The sequence below is a fragment of the Onychostruthus taczanowskii genome, unplaced genomic scaffold (assembly GCF_017590055.1).
Source record: "Onychostruthus taczanowskii isolate IOZ18803 unplaced genomic scaffold, ASM1759005v1 scaffold71, whole genome shotgun sequence".
Classification (NCBI taxonomy): Eukaryota; Metazoa; Chordata; class Aves; order Passeriformes; family Passeridae; genus Onychostruthus; species Onychostruthus taczanowskii.
In genome coordinates, this window is record NW_024504898.1 from 3,512,756 (window position 1) to 3,536,665 (window position 23,910).

At 37.8% G+C, this 23,910-nt stretch overlaps 1 protein-coding gene across 1 annotated transcript in view; it reads left to right on the plus strand.

The window, feature by feature from the left end:
• The first annotated feature begins 1,703 nt into the window (after positions 1–1,703).
• OCA2 (OCA2 melanosomal transmembrane protein) overlaps positions 1,704–23,910 on the plus strand; it is a 160,548-nt gene continuing 138,341 nt past the window's right edge. Inside the window, exons 1-3 of the mRNA XM_041422122.1 lie at positions 1,704–2,037; positions 22,423–22,521; positions 23,127–23,315. Of these exons, the coding sequence (XP_041278056.1) occupies positions 1,817–2,037; positions 22,423–22,521; positions 23,127–23,315 (509 nt within the window). The 5' untranslated portion in view covers positions 1,704–1,816. The remainder of the gene's footprint in view (positions 2,038–22,422; positions 22,522–23,126; positions 23,316–23,910) is intronic.

Here is a 23,910-nt window from a genome sequence, read left to right on the forward strand (position 1 = left end):
GATCATCTAGCATGTTTAGTGTGCCTTCAAAATCTGCAGTGATGAGACCTCTACCCCTGGGGATGTTGCTGCTGTTATTCTTACTGCAAAAAAATTTCTTTCTTGCTATTGAGATTAAACCTATCCTCATGTGACTCCTATCCACTGCCTCTTTTCTTCTTTGTGTGGCTGCTTGTGAACAGGGAGCCTGTCTTCTTTGTATTCACCTTTTAACTACTGAAACTGCAATGAGGTCCCCCTTGAGCATTCTCTTTCTGAGGGAGGAAAATACTTAAATCCTATAGTCTTTTCTCTCAGGGCAGATTCTCTAGCTCTTTGATCATCTTTGTGGCTCTTCTGTGGACTTGTCTAGTCTGTGCATTGTTTTTGAATTGTGGGGACCAGGACTGGATGTGGTACTCCAGCTACTGTGCAATGATGGGAAGAGTCAAGTTTGTCAATCTGTTATAAGGATAGGTGAAAAATATTAGGAGATGAGAACTAAGGGCATTGAAAATAGAAAGAGATAGAAACACAGAACTGAGGAAGGTTTTACCACCTAGGGAATTTCTGATTTAGATTTGGTTAGCAAGCCTACCTTTACCTGGAGTCAAGACCTGTGTTTGTGGTGGCTTGTATGTGCAGTATGTTTTTAGCAGTAACTTCCATTCCCATCTAATCTGTAAGGCCATGAGAGCTCAAGTCTGCTCGAAATCATAATTAGGTTTGTCATTTCATTTTCAAGTGATTTCTCCCACTGGGACTGAAGCAGAGCCTGTTATTGTACTATTTTTGCCCCACAGCCCTGCAGGAGTACCTAAGTGTCCTGTGCTGAGATCTCTGCAGGGAGGAGCAGGTGTGCTCTGACAAGGCTGTGTTCCCCCACCTGAAGGATGTTGGAGGCTGACAGGCCCGTTTCCTGAGCTCTTGCTGTCCTCTGCAGTGGCTTTGGCACTTTATGCTGAAATATTCCCATGATTAAACTCCACAGCATGTGCTTAAGACAGGCTGATCTTTAATTCAGTCGTTACGTCTGAGTTGTGCACTTTGTGGGATTCTGAAGTGGTTTTTATAACTTTTCAGAGTGAATTTTAATGATGAGAACATAAAAGCTTTTTGACTATTATGTACTATTTTTTGTTATAATCACCATTAATAATCATATCATAAAACCTCATTTTCTTTTGATTCACATTTCATAAAAGCCTCTGGCACTTCTGGAATGGCACACTGTCTTCATAAAACTCACGTACCTGCTCTGCTAAATGAGGGTCCATTATCCGTGGTGGATCTGCAGCAGGACAGGGCTTTCTGAGGGAGCACAAGGGCTGGTGGAGAGCGATGGCTTCCATGAGGCTGCTGCCAGCACAGCTGCTGGAGAGGAGCTGTGTGGTGGTGGTGAAGCAGTGCTCTCGTGAGCTGGGAAGATGTTGTGTAGCAGCGACTCTTGTGCCACTAATACAGAGATGATTTTGGCTTGTTTTATGGGATAAGTCAGTGCAAGTCACTGGGAGATTTGTGGGAGAAAATAATGGTAGACATGGATGAAGTAGATGACCCATCTGTTTATCTGATTTAGTGCTTATAGTGGCTAATTTTGAAGTTGCAAAGATGTTTAAAACATTGCAATTGTTCCTGGTGTAAATAAATGAACTGGGAAATACCCGAAAATGCACTCAAAGAAGTCTGATTGACATTTTTAACATGCTTGTACTGCAGTAAACATTGAGCCCATGCAATTAAATCCTAGTGTATTTGTTTTCACTTTTTTAGGAGAACACCCCCCAGGGACAAATGTACTTGGATAACAAAGGTTACAGTTTCTAGACAACAAGAGATGGAGCTGAATCAGACATCGTCACATCAAACCATTTTATCTGCAAAGGTGGCAGCCAAACCAGTGACCAGAAGTTGCAATGAGCTGCAGTTATTTAAAGAGTATCATGGCATGGTAGCGAGCCTTGGAGAGTCACAGACCCTGTGTGAAAAATCAGCAATAGGGGAGGATGGCTGCATTGCACTTGAGAAGGATTTCACTCCTGTGCCCATGCAGGGAAGGTAAGAATAAGAAGAAACAGAATGTTTTGTCTCCAAATCAAAATTAATTTTTATTTTCTTGCAGGACAGATACATATGTTCATTAAGTCAATATTTCTCCCACTGACACAAAGTAAAGCCTTAATGGAACATCAGGGTAGTTGTAATTGCTATGGAGGGGTCATGGGTCACCATATTTCTAAATTAATCTCTGTGTTAATAGCCACCACGGGCCAATTTTACTGTGTCTCCAAGATCAGACAATTGGCTTTTCTTCTCTACTTGGTGTCAGAAAACACACAGAAATAAAGTAGTTTTCACATCCCACCCTATACCTCTTTCAGAAAAATGCATCATAAATATATAGAGAGAATCACTACAGCTGAGGCTACAAACACTAAAATGGCACAATATAACACAACTCTGAGAGTTGACACACCACACATCAAGTGGACAAGGAGTGTGTGCTCCTCATGCATCCCCTCCCACTCCAGGAAAGGTGCAGGTTGCTGGGCAGGGGTGTTAATCTTTCCTGTTGTGACAGATACAGAATCAGCAATTCTATTTGTAAGCACTTAGAAATAATTTATAGATCACAAAATATTTCAGGGGGATTTTGAAATCAGGAGAGTCATGTAATGTGGGAGATGCAATCCTGGGGACTCCCCACAGTTCTGGCCATGCTGGTTTGATGAGCAGGGCTGAGATCTGTCCCATCCCCTGCATCTCAGTTAGAAGGAAATGTGCATAACTTGGGAAGAAAGGAAGTTTGGGACATTTTGGTAAGCTCCCTGACCTAAGCAAAGGACAGCCAGGCTAGCTCGATGAGTTTTGTTGGGCCTCTTACTTACACATATCATAAGTATGGCATAGAAATCTACAGCCAACCTAGTCAATTTTTTAATGTCCATCAGAAAGTATTTCTGTCAGAGTGAGAATTGGAAATCATTATAGCTATGCTGTACAAATATTGAAAAAATAATCAAATTATCAGCTTGACCAGAAAAGTCCTATAAATCCTTTAGAATTTTTTGTTTAATATTTGAGGATTTTTTGTGTTGACTAAGAATTTTTACTGACAGAAACAAATCTTGTAAATCAGAACTTGTAAATGTTCTTCAGTTCAGTATGTGAAGGGATGAGTTAATGTGCTATTCTGAAAGAGCATGGTAAGTACAATATATATGTGAGGATGGGGGGAAGGCAATGCAAGAGAAGGGAAGGACTGATTGCATCTGAAGACAAGGTTTTGCCTTTGTGAATTCACATCTATATCTTGCTACAGCTGTGTCTGCCACTGCTATTTATTCTCCTGTTTGCTCTCCTGGCACTTGAACAAAATCCACATTTGTATTCTTATAGACCAGCTTTCACCATCCTGGCTCACCTTCTTCCTATTATTTTTCAGTGAGTGATATGAATTTGTGTACCAATGATACACAACTTCTGTGAACCTCTGAACCAGTCTGGCAGTTATCTCTGGTCTCAGGTGCCAGAGATGAAAAATACTAGGTCATGGGGGAGCTCACCTTCCTGTGAGCACAGGGAGTAACTCCAAGTCTTTTGCTAACACGGTTAGTGTTGAGTAAACTGGAGTCACTGTGTGTGATTTAGGAATAGAGGTACAATTAATACCATACCCATGCTCCCGTTCAGACAAATGTATCTCTAATCTTCAATAGCACTATATTAGGGTTCAGGAAAGGATCTTTCAAAATTTTTTTCTTGTTGATCTTTGCCTCTTGCTTTTCCAATATAGATTTTTTTTTTTTTTGGCATGAAGACTAAACTTATCAGTCTCTCCTTAGCATGTATTTTAACCAATATACATCAGGTGCAGTTCAAATACTGATGTGACCTATATTACCACTCTGTATGAGCAAGCATCCTTAAACCATTGGGACTACCCAACAGAACACAGATAAAAACATGATAAACTTTTGCAGAGTCACAAGTTGTTTGATTAGTTTCATTAGAATGAGAATTAGTTTTCAATGTAAAATGCCTTTTTGCTTGCAAAGAAAGCTACTGATGATTAAAAAAGAGAGGACGCCAATTTTTTTTTTTTTTCCTATAAAGTGGTTCACTAAATTGGCAAGTCTGTATGGTTTGTTTTAATGTGCCTACTTAATTACTGAATTATCTTTCAGGATAAGATTCCCAGGTTCTCTAAATTTTTCAAATGTATACTGAGACAAGACTTTCCAAAGAATCTATTTAATTGAACAGGGGATTTATCTCACTCTCTAAAATTTCCTTTGTGAAAGTGTTGTTGTATTACATAGGGCTATTTACCCTGGGAAAGAGATGTCCACTCTATTTTGGACTGAGCATTTCTGGTTGATTGCAGCACAGTCCTGCAGGTATATTGTGGTCAGTGTACCTATTGGGCCACCTGCCTGTCAGAATGCCTTCTTATTTACTTTCCATGTTGAAGAGTGGTACCTTCTAATTCCACGTTTTACTGCATTGCCTTAGGTTCCCTTTGCTCTCTGTGAGGAGATCTGGACCATCCACCATGGTCACTCCAATGATCCTATATTTCCAGTGTCCTTCCCCTAGAAATAAGCCTGTCTGCCTTCTTGTGAACAGCATAGTTGCTTCAGTCCTGCTTGCTGTGGGCAATGTAGGCATGCCTCTATGAAGTGGACCAAGAATGAGCTCCAGTGACATTCTGTTCAGTTGGAATGTACCTGGCCTGGGTGTATGTTTACACTGAACTGTGCTGTACTTTGAACTATCAGAAATGCAGCTTTTAAGGTACCAAAACATGGCAATATAGTCTCCATTTTGATTTTTCATTTCTCTCAGATTCTTCAGACTTTAAACAACGGCTTGACCAAGATCCTTTTCACTACAGTTACATGAAAGTGACTTTTACAGTCAATGGACCTTGGTCCAAACCACCTTCGTGAGCTCCTTACCTTGCAGGAAGATTCCACACTGCTTTGTGGCAGCATGGGCAACATTCTTGAGGTCAGCACAGACATTTCCAAAGACACAGGCTGCTCCCTTCCATCATGTCTCTGTACATACAGAATGTGTCCCCCAAAAAGGCCCTTTGGTCTCACCACTATCAGTGCTATTTGCATGGGAGGAACTTAACAGCAGGTTTTATAAGAAGCAAATCTGAAATCCTCCTTTGTGATTGACAGGAAGCGGCTGAAGTCAGCTATTTTTGTCTTAGGAGTTCATGAACATTAAAGGTAATCTATAGAAATGAGGTGAATAGTAATTCTTAATTCCATGTAAGTAATTACTTTGCATTGCTCCACTGAAGTTATATTTGGATGAATTTGGCCCTGGAGTTTTATGATCATTTAATATGATACTCCTTAGAAGACTTTATTCTTTGTGAGTCATTAAAAAAAAAAAGCAAAAACCAACAACACCTAAACCTTTTTTTAGTCTGCTTGAAAATGTGTTTCAGCAAGCAAAACTATTTCTTTCAGCATTTCTCCTGTCCCTCAGTTTCACTTATGTAATAAAAAGGAAAAACCATCAACCAAATCTACCTCTTCCTGAATCTCTGGTCCCAGGATCAGTAGGGAGATTGGTTTGCAGTGAGAAGGTCAGTAAGTTAAAAGTATTTATTGAATCCTTGCTTTGTAGCAAAACAGCAGGAAGATTGTAATTTTATTTCCTGTTAGCAGGAGAAACTGGAATGGAAGAAGGTATTGTATAGTAAAAAGTCTATATGAGAGTGAAGTTATGCCTTTAGCCATAAGGAATTCTAAATCTCAATTTTGATTTTTAATTATGTTGATGTATTGCTACTTTTAGAAGACGTTTATGAGATCTAGAATTAGGTGTCAAGAAGACATGCCTGCTGTCTAAATAAGTATAATTTATGTGACAATTTAAAAGCTTCTTTAATTTATGTGACAATTTAAAAGACAGGGGAAAACACGAAGACAATAAAACCACTTGTCTCTTGAAGACAATAAAACCACTTTTTTTTTGTGCATCCTAAGGCTAATTTTGATCTTTGGCCACTAGAACAAAATGGGATCATCTATTTAACAGTCAAACAGAGAAAGTATCATTTTCACATCATAATTGCCTGTTTGTGTAGGAACCATTCTGATTTTAGTGTCAATCAGACAAACATTAAAGAAGAGTGCAGGACAGATAGATGATTTCAAAGCAAACAGCCACCTTCATCATTTTCAAGTGATGGTTATCTTGCTTGCTGTCTGAAAGATGGCATTTCTGGCTATCTTCTAATTTCTTGTCCATAGTAAATAATTCTGTATTTTGATTCCCCATGCAGATCTTTAAATGCTATGACACTGCAGCAAACAAATAATATGGAAGGAGTTGTAAAGTCCGATTTTGCTAATTGATTTTGTTTGGTTCATTCGGTTTTAAATAGACCCTCTCAAACATTTATTGCTTACATGGAGGCATGTGGCTGCAACACAGCTTATCATGAGCCAACTGTGTAGAGGCATGAAACTGCTGAGACTCTCTTAGCTTGGATTAAAGCTTCCTGCTGTTGCCTCTACAATACCATAAAATACCATTCAAAGCCTGAAAAGCTCAAAAGAAGCAATAAGAAGCTCTAGCAAAACTTTAGGTTAAATGGTAGGAAGTAAAACAGAAAGACATATTATGTACAATAATAAATAAATAAGTTATTGTGGGGTTCTGCTGCCCTATTCTAATTTTCTGTTCTGCATTTCCTGGGAAAAAGGTACCTTGCCGTGGTAACAGAAGAAAGACTGAAACATAGTTGTATGGTGTAACTTAAAGAGAGTTTGACTTCATTGAGCAAAAGAGGTGTGTTCAGCAGAAGACTGATTTTGACATAGTTTCTGCTGTTAATGAAACCTACAGAAAGAGGTTTCATTCATTATAAGTTTCTCTGTGTTCAAAGTTGTTTAATTTTTCTGTTGCTTTGTATTATTCATCTTCTCAGTGCTAATTGCTTATAATTATTCCCATTATCTTGGATTGGTCATATACTACAATTTCTATTCTACCATTGACAGACTAAAATCACAGTCCTCCTTTGTAGCCACTCAAATGCTCTTTGCTCTAACAGAACATTTTGTAAACAAGAACCCACCATTATTAATTTTTATTTCTGAATGCTCTGTTGAAAGAATTAGGGGATACTAATTAAGTGCTTCACACTTTCCCAGTTGTCATGCTAAACACTGAGCTTAGCACTCAGTGAAGAATTTGCAGTGTACTAACCTCCAAAAACCCAATGTTTTGAGTGCCTGTGACATTCCACAAAGCTGTTGAATTTTGAAAGCAGCTGCCCTTTTCCTAATAGTTAATAATATGGTAATATGGGGTTTGTCTCTGTGAGACCTCTTAGGCCAGTTGTGGAAAGATGCCAGTCATATACAAGATGGGACTGGACAGCACTTCCTTCATGTAAACTTCCCTGTTTAAACAAGGAAAGGCTTTTATTGTCAGATTTTATTATTATTATTATTATTATTATTTTTTTAGATTGAAGGGTAAAGCCAACAAGTCATTCAAACTTTGAAAGGAAATGTGTTGCGAAGGGCCAGTCACAGTTGAGCAGGAGGGTATGCCTGGGGCTTAAAGAGCTGACATGAGGAGTAGCTGGCCATCTGTGATGAAACAAATAACTCAGACACTCAACATCTCTCCATGAAGCTTTTCATTGAAAAATGGGTCTGTGTGCTTTGCTCCTGGCTGATGTGTGTGTGTGCAGGTGGCAGCTCTGACATACTGAATGATTTACAGAAACCATAACTTCTCATTAGCAGCTGGACAAGTTAAACTAATTAATAAGATTTCAGTTTTGTCCCAGTTTTTCTGACATGTAGACATGCAAAAGTTTTATGTGAGGAACAGCAGCTGAGCTCTCATGGACAGTGACTAGGAAGAAGGAAAAGAAAGCATAAGAAATCCATGGTCCTTACATATATTACTGCATCAGGTGGACATGCATATGATCAACCACTTTAGCACTGGTTTTGGGTGGTAAATGATCTGCATGATAACATGGCAACTCTTCTGTGGGCCCAGGCTCTGTAGCTGAAGGGTAGAACAAGACCTGAAAGTGAAGCCAAAATAGTTGAGAAAGAGAATAATGGAGAGAAATCTAATGTTTGACAGTAAGTTTGGGCCATTGAAATTTAAGGTGTGGACCTCAATGAGCCTGAGGAGCACCAGGAGCCAATGAACCTTGCAGAGCATAGGAGAGGAAAAAAAAGCATCTTGATTTCATGGTTTAATTGAAAAAGGAGTATATGCTAGTGGGAGTTACTTTATGTAGTTGTTTTGTAGGAAATGGATACACAACTTCTGCTTTGCTCTGAGTAGCATTAACCACCCATCTCCCAGTTCTTGGTAAGTGTATGGATCCACATACATCTGCTAGACACAGTCTGCCAAGACCATATTTTCTTTTTTTTCCTTTCATTGTAACTTTTAAAATATATAATGAAACATTGATTAAAACAGCAACTTTTACTCAGGTATTCTATTTTATAAGAAAATGTATTGATAATCAGCATTGTTTTGTTAATATACTCTTGATTCGTCTTTCCAATTACTATTATTTTATTGAAAATATAAGGGCCTGAAGGGAGAGGAGAGGAAGGGTTTGCAGTCTTTAGTCTAATAGCCAGGGTGATGAGGTAAGAGCTTGGTTAGCTTAGCTCCTGCTGAACGTTTGGCCAAAAAAATTGTCTCATTCTCTGCCCAGAATGCTGGGGAACTGCTGCCAGAGTTGGAGAGAGGACTTAGAGACAGAAGTGGAAGGAGAGGCATTTATATGGACAGATATCAGTAAAATGCAGAGGCAGTAGAAGTAGTGGAAAAGATGAATGGAAACTCTTCCTTGCGGCTACAAAGGGACACTAGGTGAAGGTGAAATACAGCATGAAGTACCAGAGTGTGAGCAGGGTGTACTGAGCTATGGATTGAATTAGGTAAAAGGAAGTTAATGCTGTGGTTATAAGCTAGACTCTGATGCAATCAGACCCCAGATATGAAAAAAATCTCAACTCCACCCAAAGCTGCAGATAACAAGAATATGTATGAACTTGTCAGTCCCAAACCCTAGAAGCCAGACAGCCAAGTTAGCAGCATTCCTTTCTAACCCTGAATGTCTTGCACTCATAATTACTTACATCTTGGTCTTTCAAACAGAAACAAGACATGGTAACAAGATAAAGACATGGAAGGCTATGATTCCTCATAAAATAAAACAATCTCACCCCACAAGGGAATAGAGAAAGAAATATTTCCTTCCTTCTTTTTTTCCTTTCATAGCTTGCTGTCAAGAGCAGATGTTTTATGGCACAGTTCTGCTGGTGATGGGGATCTTTCAGTCTGCTCCAAATTGTAAATGTCTCCCTCTTTAGAATTAATTAGCAACAGAGTGTTTTGTCCTTTTGCGTTAAAAGCACTGGAAATCATTCCTCAGCTGCAGCAAAAATTTCCCAGGTAGCGATGGTCATATAATAAAGAACAGAGGTTCATGTTAAATTGAATGTACTTGATGGAAAAATAGATTAATGTAGATGGGAGAAATTAGCCAGTGAAGTAAAAAAAAAAAAAGGTCACAGTCTGTAGTCTGGCACATCATATGGCTTTTTAAAAAACCTGCTGTACATAAGGAGCTCAAGTGATTTACTATCTGAAATAGAGCAAAAGCTGATAAATGAGTTACCAAAATGCTTACAGACAGTGACAAAGCAAGCAATTCTCTGCTTGATAGGGGCTAATGGGGCTGCAGGGACAACCTGCAATAATTGTGCTAATGGACCAGCAGCAGTCAGAGACCACGCAGAGCTCTGCCCACAGCAGGTCGGAGCTACATCAAGGACAACACTGTGAGCTGGAGCCTGGGCTGTTAGAACTGGGTAGGTTCAAAAGTAATGCGCTTGTGTTTTTTTCTTTTTCTTTTTTTTTGGAAGTTTTTAAGTTTTTATATTATTTCTTTTGGACAGGGCGAAATATAAAAAAGATTGGCAGTTATAGCCACTCAGTTTCAAAAAGTGGAGCAGAAGCTATTGAATCAGTACTGTGTGAATTAGCATAATGCAGAAGCAGCTGTGAAAGGCTGAAGGCTTCGCTCACACTCTCAGAGCTACTGTCTTTTCTGTGCTATCCGTAAGGACAGTAAACACAGTCCATCTGCCATTCACTCCCTGGTGTTCTTGAGCAGAATTTCTGTAAGGACTCCCTTGCCTGAAGTGGAGTGCTCTGAAATGAAGTATGAAAACATCTCCCTCAGATGGCCACCCTGGCAGCTACACTGAACTCATATGTCTGGCAGGGCTTTGCACATGATATTTGAGGAGGAAACACTATGCTTTTGAGGAATTTACTGTAAGAAGTCTAATCCTGAGTATCATAAATATTTTGCAGTGACTTTTCCTCCCACTCTTGTGGTCTTATGCAATTCATTCTCTCTGCTGCCAAGAAAATAAAAAAGTAAAAGCAGTTTCAAACACTCTTTTGTTTCTGATCTTCCTAGATGTGATAGGAGCAATTCTACTTCCTCAACCATGCCAATGACATGTGATCTGCAATCCTCTTTAGGAGTCTATTGACAGCTGCTTCAGCATGTAAACCTCATACAATGCAAAGGATGAACCTGAATTTAATGAATTGTTCTGCCTAAAGGAAGAATAAACTCAGAATGAGGGTAACAAGGAATACCCTTCTGTTCTCTCTGATGTGTCTTTAGTCATATAAGCTAAAAGAGAAGGGCTATGTTGTAATATTATATAAATATGTGGGGGGTTACTGCATCCACGTCTTCTCTTCCAGTTTGCTCTGTGCTCTTCATGTTGGGCCTCCCAGTGCTTTCTAGTACAGGCCTATGAAAAAAAAATGCTCTGCAAAGTGGTGCAATGGAATTAATGCATTTTAGACATTATTTTTGAGTCACATCTACTTGGCATACTGTAGTATGTGGCCAAAACTTAGCCAAGTCAGAGCTGTTAGAAGTAGTGATATTTCAGAGTAAAAACTTTGAACATCAGTGTTTGGAAAACTATTGGTTTTAACCTGGAATACAATGACAACAAGCACTCCTTACAAACCTGTTCATAGTTGAATGGAAGTATTGAAGAGGATTACATAGCCAGAAATATTCCAACTTGCCTATTTTGACAAAAGACAAGGACTGTCCTTGGCAGAAGAGAATGATAGATTGTCATAAGGACTTGTATGTATGGACATGGTACTAATCACAGTTTTGGATCTATATTTCTGTTGACAAAAGTTGATAGAGCGACACTGTTGTTGTTCGACCTGTCATGCTTTCCTTCAGCTGGAAATCTGATGTTTGTGAGGCAGAACACACAAGAACTCTACATCAGAAGCAGTTAACAAAGGTACCAATCTATTTGCAATTTGGATTGGGACTGATCATTTAGTTTTCTTGATATGCCACTCCAAAAATGTTTTAGGCTCAAGTAGATAGGTTGGAGAACAGAGAATTCTGGGTCTTCATACTTCCTAAGCTCTGTATGAACCTGAGAAGATTCAGGTCATGCATGTAATACTTTGAGATCATCTAAATTAAGTATTGACACTGGCTTCCTTATATGTAATGTAATTTATTTACTTGGATGCAAAATTAATCATCTGGATCTCACCTGTGCTGCATCTGTATCTCTTCAGGAATGAGGGTCTTTCATTAAAAATAAAGTTACAAGTAGGAACATACATTCTCCTATTGTGTTTACAGCATTTGATTATTGACCAAAATAAAATAATAGATAAACTGTAATAATACTTCAGAGCTGAGACTGCAGCCACACCTTCTGACAAATAAAAAATGTTGATGGAGTCCATCCTCTCTAAACAATGCCCTTTTAAAAATTTGTCCACGTGCTTTTTTCTTAAGTTTCTCTTAGGTTAAAATCTGTTCTTTTAGCTCTGCCATGTGTCATGTTATTTTTTTTCTCTTCAGCCCACAATTTTTCCTAATGCTACTAGAGGAAATAATTCCTGTAGCTTCAGTTCTTCCACTATTCTAATTAATTTTCATATTCCATAATCTTAAAATAGTACAAAGTGATTTCTTTTCTCTATGACAACCCACTATGGACTCTACTTCTTATAAACATTTTATATTTGTCTGATTTTAAAACATTTCTTTTCAATTATAACCTCCTTCTAAATGCCAGGACTCAAATGAACCTACATTATTTGCTCTCTAAACTGTTATTTTTTTATAGAGGAACAACCACACTTCTGTGTTGTTTCTTGAGGTGCAGAAGGCCTACTTCCACATTAACTTTTAATAACAGCGTCTGATTAATTGGAACTTTAGTGTCTTTTTTTGTTTGTTTTGTTTCTGTTTATTGTTTTGTTTTGTTATTTTATTTTTTGCTCTGCTGCCAAGAGTATCCACTTACTTAGCTCCTTTGCATTTCCATTTTGTCAGAATATCCTTCAATTTTTCTGCTATGTCCCGCTCTGTGGATATTTTCTTTTTGCAAAGTGCCTGTGCAGATGGTATTAAAAAGAGAGTTGTTGATGCAGCAATTGTTGACAACAATTTCTGGAGTTGTTTTATTGAAAAAATATATGCAAGAATAGTGTTTGTCAGCACTTTTTCTTATGTTTCAAGCTTTTCTTATTTGGAAAGAATGGTTGGTTCAAGAAAACGAAACCTGTTTGATCCATTTGAGTTGATAATCAAATAGCTGTGTAACTGTCTGGTTCAACACATGGCAAATGACAAGAAGTGCTTATTTAACATTTAAATGGTGGTTTCGGTTCATTCTTTTAAGAATGCTAACAAGTGTTTTTGATTGAAAAAGTAATAAATTATTCAGGCACTGTATCTGCTTGAGGAATCAAAACACCTGTAAAATTTCTTCAACTGTCTGTATTAGCTGTGTTCTGCTGCTGGTAGAGAAGCTGCTAACATAGGGCAGCCATGTCAGCATGGGCTTTCTCCTTTTTTGCACATAATCCCTTGATGAAGAATTTTATTTATAAGTCAGGCACACTGACTCTTTCCCTTTTTGTATTTTCTTTTTCTTTGGGAGCACAGAATGAAGTTTTATTTATGTAACCTCATTTCTGTGTGGCCAGAGATTTTCAGGTCTATGTGAAGAGTTATTGTTCTATCTGGGTTTTTTTTTTTGATGATCAGGATTCAGGACTTATTTAGCTTTGGAATGGTGCTAATTTTTAAAACATACATAGCAAATATTATGACATGTCTCATGAAGAATATGCTGTTTGAGGAACATGGAAGGAAGTCACCTGTGTGAGACTATGGAGTAACCAAAGTTATTCCATTCTGTATAGGGTTGAAGGGAATGTGGTATCTGAGAGGAAAGAGTCTGACATCTCTTTGCCAGGGAGGGAAAAAGTGTATTAGGAAATATGATGTACAGTTAAACTATATTGCTGGAACAAAGCCATCTGCTGTGTAGGAAGAGATTCCTTCTCAATCTTGAAAGATGTGATTCTGGTTTTTGGTTTTTCAGTGCACAGCAGCTGTTCTTACCTGGAGAAGGATTAGAGTTCAAATCAGGAGGAAGAGAAGCTGAAATACCTTTTTTTTTTTTTTTTTTTTTTTTTTTTGGTGGTCAGTTAGCCCACTTTATGGGACACTTGCTAAATATAATTTGCAGGATACCCTGCATGAGAAAATCAAATTCCCAGAGTTTATCTGGAATGTGTTATTTATAATCCTTGGTGTTTGGGTTGATTTGTCTGGTGGTCGTTTTTCTTATCCTCCTTCTTTTTACTTTGAGAATTTCAGTTGAATTTTTTATGGACTCCGATCTCGTATTTTAAATGTCTTTCCTTGGTCAGCAACAAATCAAAAATATGTGTTTCAAAGCTGCTTGTTAATACAGATTAGAAGCTCCTTCTCTGACATTGTATCCTTGAGGGTCTAGATCTCTAAGGCCTTTTAAGGCAAAAAAGATGTCTGATAGCAAACCAGAACCCAAGGCTATGGAATTAATTTCCTGAGGTTTGTAAGGGTGTATGTTAATATGTAACAGTGATCTAAGTGAAGGGCTGTTGCAGGGAAGAGCACCATCTTTGTGAGATAAAACTGCATTTACTCTTGAATGATTTCACTGAATATCACCCAAATATAAGAGAAAATATTTTATTGTTATGAGCTGCCTTTTTATTCTGTTTGGGATTTTTAATTTGTTCCTCTGGGATTTTCAATGTTTTAAAAGTTTTTTGCTATGATATAACTCAAGGTGAAATGCAAATGACCAGTTATGTAGAATTACCCTGTTTTGGAAGTTACTTGTTAGGAAGTTATAAGGAAGTTGTGTTTGGAAGGACTTGTTGATAGATTTTTTTTTTGTATACTTAATCAATTCTGAATAACTTTTTTGATGAAAACTCTTCTGTATAAAAAAGGGATTTGATCTAAGTGCAAATAAAATGTACATATAAAAGTACTTTTATTACATTGCAATATAGACATTACTTGTATAAGGATTGTATATTATTCAGTGAAAAAATCTTTTTGTTACATGAGAGTTAATTCCACAGGTTCCTGGTATAGACAACATGGGAGATGTGGAGGATGAAAATGTGTATGGAGAGATCTCTCTCTTGCCAATGACTGTAATGATCCTAAACCATACTTTCAGGTGGCAAAGCTTATATGAGTAACCTCAGTGCTTATGCTCAGTCAGAACCTGAAAATAAATTCTTAGTACCTCCATTGTAATTAAAATAATTTAAAAAGTAAATATAATGGAAGGACTTCCAAGTGAAAAACATGCCATTATTTTATCAACTTAATGGTGTTATTTCAAAACATGACAGCTATATCTCCCACTAGAAACTGTTTATCAGCAAATTTTACTGCTGTTTCTTCTTTGTCCGCTTGGTCTCATGCTCTAGCTATGAAGAAAATTTTAGCATTTTTGCTGGGTCCAGTCAACCAAGATCATAATCTACATAAAGGCTGCATAAATTGTCCTAGCTATTTTGTGATACTGGACTACTTAACAGATATAAGTAAGCTTGAACTTGCTGTGTTTCATTTTATTGTGACCAAAGGACAAAATACTAGTCCCGGCAAGCTTAAAGTACTTTGGATCAGTCATGGGGGGTTTTTGAAATAAAGCTTAATTTGATGACAGCTTGATTTTTTTTAAACCGTGCAGTGGCCTGCCTCTGTAACACCTCTCCAGGCACAGAAATCAGCCACATTTTCTCATGTTGTTAGTGAATGCTTTTTTTGGTAGATGTCTGGCTTTTTATTTATTTTTTTTTTTAACTCTAAGGAATGGAGACACTTTTTTTTAGTGACAGAGTCTTTTTTTATCTAAAAGTTACAGTTATGAATAATCCTCTATCCAAATTCTTGGAATGAAATATATGGAACAACAATTTTCAAATAAATGCTTAAGAAAGGAAAAAAATAGATTTTTCATTTCTTGGTCTCTAAGTATAACTAAGTACTCTTTTCAGTCTCCAAAAATGGAATGAGTAGCATAAGGATATATGAAAAACCAGAAGAATCAATGAATGCACAGCTTGTCAGTACATCACTTGGATTAAGGAAAATTTTATCAAAATAATCCTCCCTCACTGTTGTGCATGAAGGTGTTCCTTCATCTTGAAAGTGGCCAGTAATCTTGTTTTAATAGTGCTTCCTTTTCCTCCATAATTCTGGAATTCAGCTGCTCTCTAAGTAAATCTTAATGTTTTAGCATGTGTTCCCCCAAACCTTTGAGATGACAACATTCTATCACTTCAGTGCTTGACAAATAACAACCTTCTCTAGACATGGTTGCATCATCTAGTTGTATCTCAGACCTACTCATATTTCCATCATCCAAGCACCCCATATTGCATCTTTAACAGAGTCTGGTCAGATATAAAGTTAAAAAATTAAGTTGTGACCACTTTTTCAATGTTTGAGATTTTTCAAATTCCCTTATGGACTAGAAAAAGGGTGTGATCCGCCTTTATTTGTCATAAATTCAGCCAGCAGCAGAGCTTGTTAAGCTGAAAGGCCATTGTGAATGTCAAGGAAAAATGCTGGCATTTAAAAGCCAAACCTGCAGAATATACTAAAGTGTCACAAATGCAGTCATACTTTAAGTGTTCTTGATAAATTGCTTCTCTATTGGAGACTCATTTTTCAGTATACCCTGCAGCATTTGCAGATAATACCTCTTAGCAGGTTATAAGTGTAATCCATAGGGAAACTAGGGCTTTGGAATTTGGACCACTACCCATATTGGCTCCTGATGCCTCTTTCAAATTTGCAGCTTGCTGGCAGTTGCTAACAGCTAAACTCTTTTGGCATCCTCTGCTCCTGAAATTTATTTTCTCCTTCAGACTGTCTGCAGTTTTCCATGTGGTCTCCTGTAGCTTTCCAATTTCCTTTGCTGGAGCAGAAAATTTAGAGGAGGAAACAGCAGATACGCTCTTCAGTGCAACTTCTCACTCCTTCAAATGGTGGGTTTTGGACCTGCTGCATCACTGTGGTCCTGCTGGATTCTCATGAAATCAGTGTTGACCTGTGTCCCCATGCCCAGCTTGTCCCTGCTCCCTTGTTGGGTGCTATGAGACAGGCTCTGGTTGGGAAGATCATGGCCCTGACAGACCCATGGCCAGTCCCTGCTTCTGGCTCCCTCCCACAGGGTAGATGCACCTCATGATATCCTGACATGGGAGCAGAAAATATGTGGAGTACAGCCCTCTGAGGTAGAGTCAGAAATGTTTTGTGGCAGCTTAAAGGTTAAATCCTTTCTTTTATCTTCACCAAGTGGAGTGAGGTCCTGGTCTGTTTACTATCCCCCAATGTCCTATTGATGGAGACCTTCCCTGGCAAAGACTCTTAAGGTAAACAAATTACCAAATTGCGGAGATACCCCTTTTTCCCCTTTTTTTTTTTTGTTTTTTTTTTTTTTTTCAGAGAAGCACAATAACCCTACAAAGCCTGACTTGATTTTAAAACAGGAATCACGTGAAGCACTCTATTTTCCAGACTATTTTTGAACTTAAAATTGCCTTTACAGAACGTGTTCACTTTCCAAATGCAGCAGAAATGAATGAAGCAAGCACATTGTGTGTGCCCTATCTAAGGAACCGTTTCCATCTAGGATAAGCTCATCACACATTTCCCTACACATTTCTGAAGCATGTCCTTTAATTGCCTGGGGTCTTGGCATGGCATGTGTTTCTCAGTTTGGAATAATAGAATAATTTAAGGTGAAAAAGACCTTTAAGATTATCAAGTCCAACACCTTTCCCAGCACTACCAAGTATACCACTAAACTCTGGCCCTAAGAGCAACATCTACACGTCTTTTAAATACCTGAGTTACTTGCTGGTAACTCAGCACTTCTCTGAGCAGTCAGTTCCAATGCTTGACAACCCTTTCTGTGAAAAAAAATATTTCCAAACAACCAATCTGAACTATCCCTGAAACAACTTGAGGCCATTCCCTCATGTTCTGTCACTTGTTTTCTGGGAGAAGAGACCAATGTCCACTTCACTACAACCTCCCTTCAGGCAGGGAGAGATAAGGTCTTCCCTAACCTTTCCTTCTCCTTTTCTCTGGACTAAGCAACCCCAGTTCTCTCAGCTGCTCCAGATCCTTCACCACCTTATTTACTGTTTGGACACGCTGCAGTACCACAATGTCTTTCAAAATGAGACCTTCCAGTTGGCAGTACCTCTCACAGATTAATGCTATCAGGCAGTGCCAGCCCTTCAGGATCCCTCTCTGGGGATCCCTCTGCAGGATCCTGTACAGTCCTGTCTTATAGAAAATTAGAAAAATAAAAAAGAAAATGAGTCTGTATTAAATAATGCTTTCATTGCTCATTTTTTCTGACATCTTAGTGTGATTTGGATTTAAAGGGTCTGAGGTTATTTGATGGTTTGGTGAAGATACATAAAGAAGTCATCAGGAAATACCTGGAAACTGTTTCAAGATATGAGCTCTGGAGTCTTTGATCCTTCTCTTGACTCAGTGTATCAGCTGCCACACTTGATTTGTGATGGTGCCACACTTTATTTGTGATGAGTAGTCATAACAATTTCCCCATGGTGAGCTACTGTCGAGGAGAAATCATCACAGAGGATTGTGTCTTTGTGTGGGCACATGTATATGACAAAGTTGTCAGACGTATGCATACAGCTGCTTAGTGCACAGTAAAGGTTTAAGAGGTGAATGCTCTGATATTGGTCAGCACAGTTTGTACCACATAACTGTTCCCCAAAATGTGGACTTTATCAGAAAACTCACAAATACCAACTTGGTGGAAGAATGTGTTTTAAGTGCAATCAAAAGCTGGTCTGGGGATTTCTTTCTTTGTGGTTTTTGTTTTGTTTTTACAGTTATGGTAAGAATAATTAGTTCAGTACATATGATTTGTATAAATGTTTTTTATTTAGGGAAGATGAAGAAATTAGACTTTATTCTAAAAGAATATAGTAAAGATAAATTAAAATAATGCTGTTGTGACTAGTCTTCTTCATGATTAATTATGTCTCATATTTTTACTCTGGACTTCTCTCCTAGGAAACTTTGCTTAGTAGTTGTATTTGTTACTGGCTCAGTACTATTCTTGGGCTTTTAAAGAGGCAACCTGATGCTTATAACAGATTTAGTTACTAGTTTAGAATTAGATTACTAATTCAGGGAAGCACCCTAACACTTTTTCCCCTGAAGAGATTCCGCTTTTAATTTTTTATATAGTGAAGTTTTTAATAAGTTATGGTAAAAACTTTTGATGTTCTTACATAATATATATCCTTCCATATTCACGTGTTCTTCAATTCTGACCAAATCTTTACCATGAAAGTGAGAATTATTGCTTTCTGTTTTCATAGAAATAGCTCCCCAACTAATAGTTGTGTGCATGGCATAACATATGGGAGATAAAGGATTATATTATCTGATAGTTAAAATGTATCTTTTTTATTACAAGGAATGAAAGCAATTGCCATGGTTTGACCCGGAAGTACGGTTTTGGGAAGTTATGGTCCTTTTCAATACAGGGCTAAGTAATAGGTTCCAGTCAGATTTAGTGATTATTTTAGGTGTTTGCAGCCTAACTAGGATGAGCATGGTCTTTTACTTTGTCAGGCTCTTGTAGGATGTTTATTTCTTTTGGTGTCCTTTGCTGTGGTGCATTTGAGATTGAAACGTTGCTTATGGCTGAACATCAGGGCCCACCCTTCCTTTTCCTTTTGTTTAAAATTTCAGGTGTAAACACCAATAGGAAATGCCTGCAAATGTGGTCAGAGTGCAGGTGTAGGGCTTGACGGCAGGAAGGTATCACCTGCAGGTAATGGGAAGCAGACCTCATCAGCCACCAACTCTGACTAATATCTAAGGAGTCATCAACCCATCAGTGGGAGCAATAGGAGTCTCCCACATCTCTTCCTTTCATCTCCTGCTCTTGTTGTGCCTCTCCAGAGGGCCAGTTTGACCAACTCAAACTATTCTATGGTTCACATATTTGATGTAGAAAATGCTAATGATTTTTGAGTCTGAACTGTGAAAGAAGAACCATGAACACAAGTGGTGTCCAGCTTACCAGATCCTTGCCTGCAAATCTAGAGTGGTCTTTTCATCCTGTGAACAGGCCTACCCACAATTGGTTAATGAGCTGAACTGGTGATTAGCCTCTTGGTAATGTTGCTGAATTGCTCAGCAGAGGTGGATTTCACTCCATTCTAGCATATGGATATAACCAAAGTTTCTAGCTATTTGTTCAGGAAGAAATATTAAAAGTGCAACCTGGCCCCTGGTTTTGAAATGTGTTACATTTTGATTTGTTTCCTATTTATACAGCGTCCCAATTACCAGCTGCTTGCAGGGTTGAGGAACACTAAGAATTATGCTAAGATGGTGTTTGAGCACTGCAGAATTCTTCCTCTATCAGCAGGGGGTCTTTGGGCCTTCCTAGGTTTTGATTGCAGATGATCTTTTATGTTTGGATTAAGTGGATGATCAAATTGCACCTCCAGCATCTCTGCAGAGGTATGAGGGGCACAGAGGGGTTTGTGCTAGGCTCTCTATTCAAGGATGACTTTCATTTTTATAATCTATGCAATTTTTTAAAATTATATTTTCACAACTTTTCTCTCTAGAGCATTCAGCCTTCAAGATTCCTTTATGCCCTAATTAGCTTTATTGTTTATATTACTCTCATTCTCTAATTAGAGTAATCACATCATGAGGGAGTGGAAGCTCTTCTGCTTTTTCTCTAATTATTTTTGTTTTGTCAAGCCTAGCTGTTTCCTGCTGCTTATTCTTGTCCATATGTTTTTATTCTCTGCAAATTGTTATCATGTACTAATTGTTTTTACTTTATCTGAAGACCTTTCCCTCTTTTACTGTCTTTGTTATTCTTGGCCATCTGTTCAGTTCCATAGATCCATTTAAAAGTGACAGGACCTATACCAGCAAGTGGGGATAACAATGTGTAAGAAGAAAGTGAAAGTGATATCTAAGTGAAGGTGATGTCTTTAATTAGCATTCTGGATTCTTCAGCTCAAGTTCTGCTACTTAAGCCACCTTCCACCTGATCTTTATACTCCTTTTCTTGTTGCCATTCCTGTGGTTGCTTTGCCCTTCAGCACTTTTTGCTGAAGTATATTCACAGTAGTGGTGAAGAGCTGCTGAGGTGTGGATTGTTAGGGGATTTACATATGCCTGTGTACCATAAAGCAATGTTGGTGTCAACCCCCAACTATTAGAATTGGTGAGATAAGATCAGAAGAGCATATATTATGTATCATTTGAAGCCTTTTTTCCTGTGAATCAAGTGACATTGCTGTGTTTAAAAGTAGAAACAGTAAGTGGTCTTTTCATAAATCAAATTTCTGAACTCACACATTCAAGGTCCACGACCAGGATAGTTATAAAAATTGCCCCATTTGGATGCAGACTTTGAGTATAGTGGGATGTTGGGATTAGCCAGAAGTATATCAGCAATGCTTTGTGATCACACATTTAAAGTCCTGATAGTGTTCTTGCTCTCCCTATGGGTTCCATTTTCTAAAAGCTCTAGGTAGCATCTTACATTGAAAGCCATGATGAGATTAGAAGAGTACTTCCTTCAAAATAACAGTTTGTCCACTTAGACTTCCTTCTGTGAATGATATTCTCGTGCTTAAAAAAGGAAGCACTTTGATAGCTACAGATTATGTAATCACCTCTTCAAGGATGAAATGTCAGTGCAGTGTGGTACCTGAATTGTAATCTACCCAACATTTGACATGAAGTACTGGGTAATTGAATCACTCTAATTCTTTCACCGTCTTCAATTGAGACTGAAAATATGTGACTTACAGCAGAGTTTGAATGAGCGTTGCAGACATTCAAGGCTGAAATAACCATATCCAAGTGCTCTGCACCTAGCACATCTTCTGACTGAAAACACTACTGAACAAAGGCCAAAGCAGTACCTGGAGGTTTTAATTTTACAAAGTCAAAGTTGAGACACAGCTCTACAAATTGCAAGAAACTTCCCTGTCTTCCATCGTGTTGTAAAGTCAAATATGCAAATCCTTCTTTTTGAGCTGTCCTTATATTTAGAAGACTGAATAACTAGTCACTGTTGTGTATTTATTTAGAAGTCTATGATTTTATAATTTCTTTCCCCTCACAGTCCAGCAATAGTGGAAGAAATTTTTGGTTTCCTCTGAGTGGGTTTCCTCTGGATGTATTGAGATCTGCATTTTGACTGTATGTCTAGCATATTTCTTTGAGACTTTCTGGTCTCAGAGAAGGCTACAGTTTTGAATGGAATAAATCTGAGTGCACCTGAATAATGTTGATTTTGATAGGAAATGTCTCTGAAAGAGCCTGGTCATGGGAAGATGTTCTAGAATGGCTCAATTATTTAGTCTCTGCCAGAAGTCTGCCCCAGAGCCAGACCTCTGTGATTGTGATTGATTGTCTTCAGCTGCTTCTTAAGTTTGGGCACTTATACTTCAGCAAAAAGCTCCTTCACAATGCTAAACTGCAATATGGCAAGAAGTAGCTTACACTGTTTAATTATCTGCACACCAGGGCCAACATTTGACAGAAACCATTTGGAAGGGATTGTGCTGTAGAAATGAAGTATGTGTATTCAGATTTTCTTCCCTAATACCAAGAGTACCAAGGTTGCTGTAGAGATTTGATTTAGAGATTTGTAGATGGTGATCCATGTCTCAAATAACACTTATGGGAAATAAGTTCTTCTATTATCTCATATTTTATGAAGTATGCTAGTGTAAACTTACATGAATGAGTCCTCTGTGAGTATAAGGAAGTAAATACCATGACTAGTTCAAACTTACTGAATGAAAACCCTAATTTAGGTCAACACCATTCTTAAAGAATATTTATCTAATTAGATGGACTTGTAAAAAATATCTGTAGGTCTGTAGTGAATAATTTTACTGCAGACTTACTATTCTGTTTTTTTTCTCCCTCCAAAGATATCACTTCAATTTTTCAAAATTATTCAGCTCAAGATCAAAAAACACTGTTTTTACAGAGAAGACACCACTACTGAAGGTTTCCTCAGAGGAAGATGGGTAAGTTACTTTCATTTTTCTCAAAATATTCTTATCCTAAGTTCTCTTCTACTTAACTGCATGTGGTTCTTTCTTATATCCTAACACCAAACCTGCTGGGAAATAAAGTGAATAGCAGGGGCTGTAAGCAGGGAATTACTCTGGAGGATCTTGGTAGCAGAGAAGGGGCTGAAAAAAAGGGAAGGATGTACAATGTGAGGTCAGGGTGATTAGAGAGCCCTAAGCATAAACAGGTGCAGGTTCTGTGCTCTTATTTGCTTCATGTGCTGTTACATAAAGTGCACTGAAAGACAGGGCAGAACCATAGGGAATGTCCTGATAGTGGAGCTTACACACCAAATCCTGAAATACATCTGCCTGGTGTATCAGCGAACTGGTACTTTCAGGTGCACATAAATGTCATGGGGTCTTTGCTCTTGCTCCCCAGTCTACCCAGATGTGTCGCCAAGGGGAGCTTGGTCTGTCCTGAATAAATCTCTTTCTATGAAATTTTCCATAAAAATCTCTCAGAGTGAATGTAAGGTTCTGCAAGGTCAGTTGCATCTACTACCTGTTGAAATAAAACACTGTTTTGTTTTATTATGTTTACTGAAAATGTGTGACAGGTTGCAGTGTATGGCTCTTCATAATCCAGATTTTACCACAGATGATGATTCATGGGACAACAGCTCTGCAGAATTTGAGCAAAGGTTTCAACTGGAAAGTGAAATGACAAGTTTTCCCAGATCTGCTTCTTCTGAGAAATATGAAATCTTGGACAACCTTCATGTCAAGTTCAATTTATCAAAAATGAGGTCTGAATTCAAACTTTTTTTTTTTTTAATTTCTGCATGCATTTGTTTTTATGCATAGATATCTAGAAAATTATTTGATGCAAATTAATAGAATAGGATTCCATATTTAGACTGTATCTAGTTTGAAATTAATTACAGACTCTGTAATGATCAATAGCCCCTTCTTCTAAGAAGAATCAATCATAGAACCTATTATAAATTTGTAATTAAATACCTTCTATACTGCTTTTAACATTTCTTTTAAATAATTTTTTAAAAGCCCTTTGGTTGATTCCACATAATTTTTTTCTTCAGTGTTTTGTTGCTTCACTTTAATAAAAATATATGTGTAAAAGTTCTTCTGTAGTCATTACGGTAGCTTTTCACATATACACAAAGCAAAATATAACTGAGGATTTTTCCATCTTGGACAACATTAATACATTTCACTCTTTACCCCAAAGCAGTCTTTTACATCATTTAGGGCATGGAGGAAATTGAACCTGTCAATATATTAAAAGATTGCAATATGTAAAGAGCATAACTTCAAATTTTCTTGGGATATTTTTGCTGAGGATTTAACTAGCAAAACCTTTAATCCTGGATACTAATTCCC